Source organism: Sciurus carolinensis, chromosome 16 (assembly GCF_902686445.1).
Source record: "Sciurus carolinensis chromosome 16, mSciCar1.2, whole genome shotgun sequence".
Classification (NCBI taxonomy): Eukaryota; Metazoa; Chordata; class Mammalia; order Rodentia; family Sciuridae; genus Sciurus; species Sciurus carolinensis.
In genome coordinates, this window is record NC_062228.1 from 21,541,387 (window position 1) to 21,554,175 (window position 12,789).

The 12,789-nt window shown below is 38.3% G+C and overlaps 1 protein-coding gene across 1 annotated transcript in view; it reads right to left on the minus strand.

Moving 5' to 3' along the window:
- Nucleotides 1–9,102: 9,102 nt before the first annotated feature.
- Nucleotides 9,103–12,789, minus strand: part of LOC124967353 (broad substrate specificity ATP-binding cassette transporter ABCG2-like) — a 37,426-nt gene continuing 33,739 nt past the window's right edge. Inside the window, exon 15 of the mRNA XM_047529561.1 lies at nt 9,103–11,809. Coding sequence (XP_047385517.1) covers nt 11,662–11,809 — 148 coding nt within the window. The 3' untranslated portion in view covers nt 9,103–11,661. The remainder of the gene's footprint in view (nt 11,810–12,789) is intronic.

Sequence of the window (12,789 nt, forward strand, 5' to 3'; positions counted from 1 at the left end):
TGGGGTCAGAAGGGAATAGGACTGATATGACAAAGGAAATAAATTTTAAGACTTATTCTTCATGGAAATACCCATTCTGCAGAGATACATATTTTCTAAATGTTCTTTGCAATTTACCAAAATTACCTAAACTTTTTCATATTATTTGTGTATCTCAGAATTTTAAGAACCTATTTGATAATCTCAGTGGGGGGTTAATACTAATACACTGTTTACAGAGATGGAGACAATACTTAACACCAATAAACTTTTTTTCATGGAATGCTGGAAATGCAGAGAAATACTTAAGCTTTTAATTGCATCAATTTGTACTTTTACAAGCTCCCCCTGTGATTGTGATTCATAGTGATTTGGGGAAACCAGTACTGAAAATTCTGTACTAAAAGGAATGTGTGTGAAAGAATTGGTGTAGACAAAAGTCCTAGTTGGCTTTTATATTTGCTATTAGGAAGCAGTAAAGGATTGGGCACCAGGGAACATGACTGCAATGAATTTCTCAACTTTGTATATTCCACAGGCATTTGGGGGCTTATATCTTCCCTGATGGGCTCCCCAGAGTGGCCAACTAAAAATAAAAAAAAAAATTAAAAAAGCAATTCAGATGGAAATAGCTTCTACACTCATCACCACAGATAGTTCAGAAAGGCAGGCTAGAGGATTTGGCTCTGTGCTGAAGCTGGGCTTGGGGAGAATACCCATGGCACAGTTGACAGTAATAGCTCCAGAGAACAGAAGTTATATCAAACCCCAAGGCAAGGACAGAAAGAAACTGTAGTGAGGATATGTCAGACCAGTTTGAGGGACTTGACCAAACAGTTCCCCATTTACTGATGTACTCAAACTGTCGTGTCCCTCGCCCGCAAGAAAGCACGACACAGGAATCTTCCTTCAGCAGTTTAGGACCTTATTATTATATAACCATGGTTTTTCTTCTTCTATCCTTGAGCCGAATTCATACACTTTTATACTCTTGCAATAACCAATCTACTCCTGCCACTTGGCCTATGTTCATAGGTGTTCCCATTTGCAACAGTTGGCTCAACCAAATATGGGCTTGTTTACCTAGAAAGCACTTCAGGAAACCAGCGCCATCTTATCATGGCGGCGAGGCGGCTCACCACAGCTCCCCCTTCTTTATTTTATGAACACAGGTGAAGGTAGAGGCCCTATCCTACTGTGTAAAAGTGGCAGATAGTGAATGTCAGTCCCAGAGTGGCGCCTTCTCCGGGCCTTATAAGTGGCTTGGGACCGTGCCTGTCTTAGGTTGAGGGGTCAGCCCGTATCCTTACCCGTCATCAAAGACTGTAGATCATGCTACAGCTTCTGTCTTAGGTTGGTATATGGCCACCTCCTACATTACCCGTCTTTGACTACTGGTCCAGCATACTCAGCCATACTTGAGGGGAACTGCCAGCCTCTAAGGCTGTCATGACTTGTTGAAGGATGATTCGATCTCTCTGTTGGGTGCTCGTAATTGATAAATTAAGCAAATGAGATATAAAACACCTAAAATATTAGTCCTAGGGAACCAAGGCCTGCCCATTGTTTTACAAAACCTAGAGCAGTAGAGAACCATTTGACCATTTCAGATACAGGTGCCACATTTACCCTGGTGGTATTGACTCTCATAATTTCAGCTCTTAGTTGAGGGGTTAAATTGTCAAACCCATATGACCAAGTACAAGTAAGATAGTGAGAAAGATTTCTAGACAACATAGCTGCATGGCTATCATTATAAAAAGTGATAGGGGCAACACAAACTGCTCTTAAAGAAAGAACACATCCCAGACCCATAAGTTCTTGTAACAAGTCCACTTGTTCTTGTACTAAGTCCACTCTTTGATTTACTAGGAGGATGCCTGTTCTTAAATGTTGATTTAAGGTCTCTTGAGTCTGTAAGGCAGTGGCAGTGTTTTCTGCCAAATGATTAACTGTAGTTGTTGTCTGTATTGTAGTTGTCAACGCGGCTGCTGCGGTTGTGGCTGCTGCTGCAGAGGCTGCAAAGGCAGTGATCACAGCTGTTGTGATGCCAAAATCTCTTTTGTTTCTTGATAATAGTACTGGTAGTTCTGTATCTGTAACAGAGACTGGGACTGGTAGGAAGGTAGGAATAGGCATTAAGACTGCTCGTGAGAACCTAGAAGCATTCCAACATTGAGAGAGAAGTTTGGAGAATAGCAGCTTGATAAATACCCTGCTTTAAAACTTGTATACTTGGAAAATATGAATACATTTAATATACAAGGAGTGACCATTTCACAATTACCTTGACACTTTAATCTTACTAAATTTAGTTTTTAAAGAAAAATTTAGACTCTGTAACATAGTACAATACTCTTAACAGTTGTTTAACCATAATTGTATAAACCCCAATTTTTAAGACTAATTGTTTTAAAGAATAAAACTTAATAGACACAAAGTTAAGAGTAAATTAGTGTTTCTAAGAAATCCTTGTTATTTTACCATGTCATTTTACCATATAGATTAAACTTTGGCTTATATCAGAACATTAGTATTTCACCTTAGGAAAAACCTTAAATAGCTTTAGCTGTTTCACATACACACAACCAACTTAGTTACACACAGACTTGTTGAAACTTGCCCTTTACTTACACACAGACTTTCTTAGCACTTACTTAGACCCTCATGTATTCCATCACACAGGCACTTTCTTACCCAGAAACATTTTCTTTTCCTTTTTATTAAATATATTTCCAAACCTAGAACCTTTTATTCTCTCTTTCCTATCTGTTGACCCCTTTTTGTTCACATTCTGAAACAACTTTTATGAAATTTTTGAATTTAGATAAATTACACCATTTTAACAAGATAAAATACTTTGTTGTTTATAGTACTCTAACTGAAACACAGTTGAAACCTTTAGAACCCTTTGTATATAGAATTGTACTTGTTAAGACATAACTCTTAGTAACCTTGTTTTTAGTCAAGATATTAGACAAGTGTCCTGAACAGTATTTGCTGTCTCTTTCCTGTTGAAGAAAAGTCCTAGAAACAATTGATATTAGACATTGTTTATCATCAACATTCCATTAGTTTGACCACCTACAGACTTGCAAGTTATTTTTAAAGACATTTCACTTTTATTAGTTTACTCAATTTAAATTGAACCTTTTTAAATCATGTGAATAAAAGTATTTGGATCCATTTTTAAATTTTAATTTTAGGAGCGCTCAGTTTTGATACAGACAAAACATGACATTAGACAGCACAACATACACATAACACAAAATCAAAGGCCTTGTAACTTTATAGGTGAATCTCCATTGCAATGTAACAGATGTTCAAAAACTCTAGTTGAATAAAAAATAGAACTGATCAAAAAGAAAAAAAATCATTAACCTAGGTATGCAGGATGAAAATTATGAGCTCAAAAATACAGCATTAAAGAAAAACAAAACAAAACAAGAATCCTGGAAAATGAGTTAGTTCTGTGTAGCAGCCCAGGAGTTTAAAACAGACACCTTTTTTTTTTTTTTCTTATCTTCAGGTTACCCCCCTTTCCCGCTGAGACTGTTGCAGTTTACATTCCAATGCAGGCTTCAGCAAGGCCAGGCAGGGGGGAGGGAGGATCACCCAGGACTTTTTAACCCTTTTTCTTCCTGGTTGAGAAATCAGGTTAGGTTTGAATGCAGAAAATCACAAAACATTATTTCTTACTACTTTTGAGGAATGGAGCTGCTGAGCTCTCTGCCTAGGGGGAGGACTGCTTCAAGGACACGGGTGTTCCCTCCCTAGGTGGCCATGGAGCTGCGTGGAAGGGATCAGGAGGGGGGCCTTTTTCTGTCTCTTGTGATAGTTTCTCTTGATCCAACAATCCCTTATCTAAAAACCAAGGGGCTTTGTCTTCTACAGTTTTTAAAAACTTCCTAGCTGAGGAAACCTTTAAAGGTGCTCCATTAGCCTTTAATAAAGCCTTTAATAGTCCTTCCATGCGAACTCTAGACACCTCAGAACCCATGATTAATTTGCCCCCTTTCGAGTGCCACTTTCACTTTAATACTTTTAATGTGGACCGCTTTTTGCTTAGTCCAGGGTGTAGCTGCCTTTCGCGTGCTACTTTCACTTTAATACTTTTAAGGTGGACCGCTTTCCGCTTAGTCCACCCTGAGCTGCGTTTCGCTTAGCTCTGTCTCTGGACTGCCTTTCGCTAGTCCACTCCGAGCCGCATTTTGCTTGGCTCTGTCTCCGGACTGCCTTTCGCTAGTCCCCGCTCTCTCTTTATCTACAGAGGAGCATCCCACTATGTGTGGACCCCACTTACCTGTGGTACTTACCGGTGCACCCCCTGACCACTGAAAGTTCTGATTCCCGGGTTTCGGCACCACTTGTCGTGTCCCTTGCCCGCAAGAAAGCACGACACAGGAATCTTCCTTCAGCAGTTTAATCAGGACCTTGTTACTATATAACCATGGATTTTCTTCTTCTATCCTTGAGCCGAATTCATACACTTTTATACTCTTGCAATAACCAATCTACTCCTGCCACTTGGCCTATGTTCATAGGTGCTCCCATTTGCAACAGTTGGCTCAACCAAATATGGGCTTGTTTACCTAGAAAGCACTTCAGGAAACCAGCGCCATCTTATCATGGCAGCGAGGTGGCTCGCCACACAGTTGAACTCCCAAAGCAAAGAAATTTCAAAAAAGTCAAAAAGAGGTTTATGCTATACAAAAGCATCTTGGGTGGCAAACGCAGCAAAACAAAGTGATATGGTAGCCTAATCTCACTTACCAGCAAGGTTCAGAGATATAAAGAAAGAAAACTTTTACACAGCTATACAGTAAGTTTGGGCTTGAAGTGTTTTTTAAGTGTGAAGAAACCAAAAATTTTGAAGTTTATAAAGTAAAAATGCTACAGTAAGCTATCAATTTATTATTGAAGAAAGAAAAATATCTTTCCTTACAGATCCTGTATAGCCTAAGCACAGAGTGTTCACAAAGCCTACAGTAGTGTTCACTGAGGTCGTGGGCTTCTTTTCACATCTGCTCACCCACTCACTGATTTGCCCAGAACAATTCCTGGTCCTGTGAGCTCCATTTATGGGAAGTGCCCTCTATAGGTATACCATTTTTATCCTTTATGCCTTTATTTTTCCTGTATCTTTTCTGTTTAAACATGCTTAGATACAAAAACATCATTGTGCTAAAAATGCCTACCATATTCTGTAGCATGCTCTAGGGCATGTAACCTAGGTATAGCCATATAGCCTAGGTGTGTGATAGGCTATAGCATCTCGGTTTGAAAAAGTGCACTCTGTGATGTTCACACCACCATGAAAGCACCTAATGATGTGGCTCTCAGGAGGTACCCTTTGGTTAAGCAACTAATGACTGTGCTTTGAAAAATGTGATCTGCTGCCTTCTCGCTTGCATCTTTTTTTTTTTTTTTTTTTTTTTTTTTTTTTTTTTTTGCGGTGCTGGGGATTGAACCCAGGGCCTTATGCTTGCAAGGCAAGCACTCTACCAACTGAACTATCTCCCCAGCCCTTTGCTTGCATTATTTTTGATAGGAAATTTGACAGGAAGTTTGTAGTGAATAGTGGTCTCTGATGCCTCCATTTAAAACTCTTTGTACATACATGATTCTCTTGTTGACTCTTTATGACTTCCTCTGTGGCTATGTAATAGGTGTTGGAGTGCCGGAACCCCACTGTATACTTTTTCCCAGAACTGTGAGGCTGCCTCCAGAGTGACTTTCCTGTCTGCAATCCCAACACACACACAGACTCCAGATTTAGCCACATCCTCAGCAGACCGGTGCTTTCCAGCTTCCTCATCTGTTAAAGGAATAGTGCCAAAGTGAAACTTCATTTTATTCTGCATTTATGATTCCTAAAAAAGTTGAACAGTCCCTCATATGGTTCTTAAGCACCCGAGTTTGCCTTTTTGAAAACTGCCTACTCAAACCTTTAGAATCATATATTTTGGGCTAATGGAACACAAGCATGTTTTTGTTCACTGCCTGTTTATCAACTGGATCAAGGTCATCTGTATTTATAAGTTTCTTGCATGGTGTTGGCATTAATTCCATGTAAGTTTTGGACACAATATGTCTCATCCATTTGATAAATTGTCAATGTTTCCTTCATTGCCACAAAGTAAAAATCCACTAATGTTTTTGCCTTATTGGGTTTGGGGAGTTGAAAGTGACATCCCTAAGATCCCCAAATTCTTATTCATTAAACTTGATTTTTATCATTCACATTTAATGCAGGTTGTATGATATAATGTCTGTCAGTATTTTCCACCATACAATGAGCCAGTATTGTCAGAATTCTCTATTAAGACATTTTTCTTTATTAGGTCATGGTATCACTGATATAGTTCAGATTCACACATATGTATGTCTGGTTTTGAATTCTTCTGACATATATATAATTACTCCTGCATGACAATTTTTAATACTAGGTCTAAGCAATATATGTGCATTTGTAAGAAGGCAATGTTTCTCTTCATTTTGTTTTTGTTTGCTAAATCAACCAAGGTATGCTTGTGAACCTTTGTTGTTCTATATACACATTAGAAAAAGGCTCATGGGTTCCTGAAGTAAAAAAGGGAGACAAACTCCACTGAAATTCAACTTGAATTATGTCGGCTTTATTGGTTTGGGAAAAACTGATATCTTTATGTCAAAAACAGAGTCTCCATTATTCAGATATTCATTTATGTCCTTTTACTGTTTCTTAAACTTTCTTAACAATCTCATGAACACATTCATATCAGTGTGTTTTTCACCACAATGATTTCACTATTATTTAATGGTTTGTTACTATGATGAACATAATCTTGTCTTCCATTAGATTTCCAGTTGTCTATTGCTATTACAAAGGAAAATCACTTATTCTTTTATAACAGAATCTTACATCCAGCACATCTGTTGAATTTCTTCATTAGCTCTGAATGTGTGAGGATTCTTTAGATTACCTATAGAACTTCTCCTCTGTAAACAAAGACAGCATTGTATGGGTGAACAGCAGTCACAGAAGAAAAACTCGTTTCTGCCTTACTGGGAAAATGCTTTAGTTTACATTCCCCAGAAGCAAGAGCCCAGCCAAGGACTTGGTTCAAATAGTTTATTTAGAAGGTAATATTGGGTAAATGGAGTAGGAAACATAGTGAGACAGGAAAAGAGGAATGCCAATACAGAGGTGTGCTGCTGAAGTCTTCTCTGTAGGCAAAAGGGGCTGAATTCCTTCTCTCTGAGCAGGAAGTAGTGCCTCCCATAATTCCATCTGAAATATATGAGGTTGAGGCATTTCTTCCTGGCATGAACCCTGTTGGTTGAGGTGCTCCTGGGGTGTTAATGACTGCAATTTCCAGCTACACTTACACAAGAGCTGAAATTATTTCAGATTTGGAGAAGGGCGTGGTACAGGCTTGAAGAGGAATGCTGTCAGAATGAGCCCAACTCACATGGAACTGTCCACCACAGATGCAACCAAAAGTGTGGGAGCACAGAGGAGACATGACAGCACCAGCAGCACCCGCTGCAGTCTCCCCTCACACCACGCAGATCCACTCGTGATTGCTTTCAGTCCTTCTGACTATTTGAGCAACTAGTTGTAATCTTTAGAAAACAATCCAGAGGGTTCATGGAACGAGCTGGTTTCCACTGCTGCTGCCAGTTACAGGCTTTGACCATAACTCTTTACTTCTCTCCTATACCATCCTTTCTGGAAGGTCCTCATTCTTTGCCAGTACTTCAGCTCTACTAAGCTGCCTGTCTGGCACAGTGATCCACATCTTCAAACCTAAGGGCTCAGACTCTTGGCTCTCATGTCCCTACCACCATGTGGGACATGGAAACTCCAAATTTCCTCTATGAATTCTCAGCCGATTATGTAGCAAAAACCAGAGCCTTCCAGGTGACAGGGATGACCAACATTTTAAGGTCTTTCTTTGCTGCTGATCTAGTAGTGTGGAAATCCCAAAGTGACTAAGTGACAGACACTGTCAGATTCCATAGAACCTTTCCTTTATTTCCAGGTGCCCCGGTCCCCTGAATCTTTAGGATTCAGGACTTCTAATCCAGCAGGGCCTAAAGTTGCAGAGACAGAAAGCATAAATTGTAAAATTTAGTTAATGAAAATAATATTGTGAGAGGGCAATATTGCTTGATTCATGGACCTGAGTATCCAATTATTAGGAACAAACACGATTGGTTTAATGTAGAGGTCTGCAAGCTTATATATAAATGAAAGGAGTAAATATTTTAGGCTTCGTATATTATAATGGTCTTTATCAAAATGCTTTGTCATCAAGGGGCAAAAGTAGACATACATGAAACAAAAACATTTCTGGAAAGGCAATGCCTTTGTAAGGATCTATTGCCCAAGATAGTAGTCCATGCATATGTCAGGAAAATCATTCAGTTATTGCATGTAATCATTTTGCCACCAAGTTTCCAGATAGTCTGGATGTCTAAAATAGCAGGACCATACTGAGAATTCAGTGTCAGGTCCTGCTGCTGAGGGCTCAAGCCCCAGCAGAGGTCATCAGTATAGCAGCCTTGGTGAGAGCCCCAGCTGTCATGGGACCCAATGAAAGTTCCATTCCTGACACCTTGATGTTCTGTCCTGAAGCCCATTGAACAAGCACTAGAGTAGGCCAAAGACATCTCATAAATGAGTGATGCTACTTTTCAAGTCTGTAGATGCTATAAATGTTAATAAAATTCTAAAGATCATGGAGGGTGGCTTCAAAGATAGGGAAAGAGATACGTGCACTTCCTCTTTAACATCTCTCTCCAAACATCTCTTTCCAGCTATTTCTCCCCTTCCTCCCTCCTACCCGCAACATACCAAGGAAACTTCCACAGCAGCAGTCTTCTTGCAGTCTTGCTTGACAGCCTGACAAGAGTATCTGGAGTATCAGTAGCAAGTAGCATTCACTTATTCATGTGGTTTCTTTTATTTTAAACCAAATTAACTGGTCCCTCCATTATATATTAAATCTGACATCTCATAAAATATCAACAAAATTCATAAGAATATATACATACCCTTAAGTTAATTTTAAAGAAGTAACATTTTGTTCTTCAACTTATGAAAAATAAATTCACACTTTCAAAACTATTCCTGTAATTAATTTTTATTATGTGTTTCTTAATACAATAAAAAATATAAAAAGGCATTATTACAATAAAAGGGAGGACAAATATAAAAGAATATATCTACATCCTTATTAACTGAAAAAGTAGGTATCAATAATTTTGGTTGTTTTGGTAGGCATACTTTGTGACTAAATATAGATATAAATGTTTCTATGGACTGAAGAAGTGTGAACATAGGGAACTCTGAGTGAGGAGTGGTTATATATTTAAAGATTAGAATCAAAACTAATTGATGGATGTGTATTACAAATTTGAAAAAAATAAAATAAAAAGGATCAATGAAACAAAGAGTTGGATCTTTGAAAAGTTAAACAAGATTGATAAACCCTTAGCCAAACTAACCAAAAGGAAAAGAAGGAAAACCAAAATTAATAAAATTAGAGATGAAAAAGGAGAAATCACCACAGACATCTCAGATGCAACAGATCATTACATATTATTTTGAAAACTTATACTCTAATTGGAAAGGCTAAAGGAAATGTATACATTTCTAGACAAATACAATCTGCCAAAATTGAATCAAGAGGACACAGAAAACCTAAAAAGACTAGTAACCTGTAATAAGATACCAGCACTAATAAATCTTCCAACAAGGAAAGCCCAGGACCACATGGTTTCTCAGCTGAATTTTACCAAACCTTTAAAGAAGAACTAAAGTCAATACTCCTCAAATTATTCTATGTATTAGAAAGAGGAAGAACATTTCCAAATTCATCCTCTGTAATATCACAGTCATACCAAAGCCAGATAAGGAAATGTCAAGCAAAGAAAACTACAGACCAATATCCCTGATGAACTTAGATGCAAAAATACTTAATAAAATGTCAGCAAATTGTGTTCAACCTAGTAAGACTGTATACCATGAACAAGTTGGTTTTATTCCAGAGATAAAAGAATGATTTAATATATGTAAATGAATAAATAAAATTCATAAAATAAACAAAATTAAGGACCAAAATCACTTCGTAATCTCAGTAGATGCAGAGAAGGCCCTTGACAAAATTTGGCACCCATTCATGATAAAAATACAGAAAAAACTAGGGATAGAAAGAACCTATGTCAACATCATAAGGCTATATATGAAAAACCCCTAGCCTGGGGTTGTGGTTCAGTGGTAAAGTGCTTGCCTAGCATGTGTGAGGCACTGGGTTCAATCCTCAACATCACATAAAAAATAAACAAATAAAATAAAGTTTAAAAAAATTCCAAATGCAACCTCATTAGTAAATGGGGAAAAATTGAAAGCATTTCCTTTTAAATTTGGGACAAGACAAGGTTATTCACTCTCACCATTCCTATTTAATACAGCTCTAGACATTCAAGGCAGAGCAATTTGGCAAGAGAAGGAAATAAAAGGAATAAAAATAGGACAGGAAGAAGTCAAAATACCAGTTTATAGATGGTATGATCCTATACCTAGAAGATCCCAAAACTCCACTAAAAAATTGTTAGAGCTAAAAACAAATTTGGTAAAATAGCAGATTACAAAATCAGCATACAAAAATCAATAATTTTCCTGTATAAAAACACTTTCATAGCACTGGTAAATACTTCCCATTCCTAGCAAAGGCGGCCTGTGGAAATAAATGAGGTGTTACAAGAGGTGGGAGGACTCTGTGTAAGCAGAGATACACAAGTTATTAAACCACGAATGCAACATTTTCAGAGGTGAGAGGATCTTGGAAATGGTAAAATCCAGCTCTGGCAAGTTCGTCACAGAGATGGCTCTTCAGGAGCTGCGTGGTGGGACAGGCAGGGCCAGCCGTGTAGCATAGCAAGGCTCCGCAGGAGATAAGGGTGCAACCAGAGTATATACCACTGAATCATGCCAGGAAGTGAAGTGACTTCAGAACAGAATGTTCCAGAAATGGCACAAAAGCCATGTCTCCAGACCCCTGGCTCTCTACTGCTCCTGTAGCCCTAAGCCCCCAGCCAAGACTCCTGAGCTCTTACAATTCCACAAGGAAAGTATCAGTGAATTCCACCAACCTCAAAAAGCTTATCAAAGACATGTTTCTCAGTCATCATGACTTTTCTTATCCTAGAAATAATACTGATTTTTCTAACATATTTTAGATTTAGTACTTTCATAAAGCTTCATATATGTATTACTTATTCAACAATGGCAGATCAGAGATTCACAGACAATTAAAACTGGAGGACTATCAACTGGCTTATTCATTTTGAAGATGAGAATACTGATACTAGAGATATTATTCACTTGACAAGCATTTTCTAGAATTCCATTTTAGGTCAATAAAATTTTTTTTTTTTTCCTTCTTGGTTACTGTCTGTAGAGATGAACTAATATGTAATGCATAATCTTGTTAGTGTTTAGCTTGGGTTCTTTCATGTATAATACAGTTTGTTGTGATTTTTCTGAATGTTTCTATTGATAATAATTGTTACTATACAACAGTGTGATGGCAGCTGAACCCAAGACCACAAGATGTCTTCATTGGATACTTAAAATAAATCCAGGTGCTCCTTTTGAATGTGAGGGTAATTCATGGTAAATTAAAGGAGAATTTAAGAATATTTTTTGAGAAATACCAGTTTTAGATAGGTAACTGTGAGGAACACAAGAATCATACAAGTCAGACTCAGGAGATTCTTCCACAAGCCCCAAGGCGAGAGATCAATGCCCTGGATGGTCAAGAATTCTTCACCGGTACATCTGAAATTCAATTCAAAAAAACACATCTAAATTCCTAGCATCTGTCAAATTTTACTGAATATATTCACTAGTCTTTTGTTAAAGAAACCTCTAAGTTATCCAAATTATTAGGAGTTAGTCCTTCATATATAATAGCTAAAAGTCATTGAGTGCTTATAATTTTGCGGAATCCTGTGCTGAGCAACTTGTTTAGTTATATCGAAAAACAATCCAAGGGGATAGAGATATACACATTTAAAAGAGGAGAGGAAGTAGACTTAAAAACTTGGCCAAGCCTACAGAGACATACTGCAGAGCAAGTTTCTAGCCTCTTAGATTCTTTCATTCACAAATCTATAATGCTGCTCTCTTCGAAGGAAAGATGCGTATGGTAAACTTTCACTGAGACTTCCCCCTGAGGGCTAACTCCCAATGGGTGACCCTCAGCTCTAACGCCTTGCTAAGAAGATCAAAGCTCCCCGTAGTTCTGCTCACCCACAAGACAGCCGTCCTAAAAACTCAGGCTAAGAATTTGAAATAGGACCAAAAGGGAGCAGGCTTCTAGCCAGAGTGCTGTCTGTCAGCTCTTGCACCAAGACAGTGAAGAGCATCACAGATACTGAGTCATAGGATGTCACCTGCGGCCCAGGAATCAGAACCAGAACTGAAGTACCAGCTGCAGCAGAACAGGACAGAGCATTCCTGCCACAGGTGGAAAAGCACCTGATACTAAAAACACCTGATGCAGCCACAATAACTGACAGCTGCCATTCTTGTGCCTATTGTTCCATCTCTTGGAATTTAGTGTTATAAAAACATCTGTGGCCTCTCTTTGCTGTAATAAGAGCTTTGTCCTTCCTTTTCTGAGGTTAACCCCTGTGAGCATGAAGCCTGTGGCTGCTCCTTTTTATCTGGTCCCATTTTTTCCATCTACTTTATTCTGACAGCAACTTGGCACTGATTTTGTGCCACACTCAGATCAAAAAGAGAGTGGGAAAGTG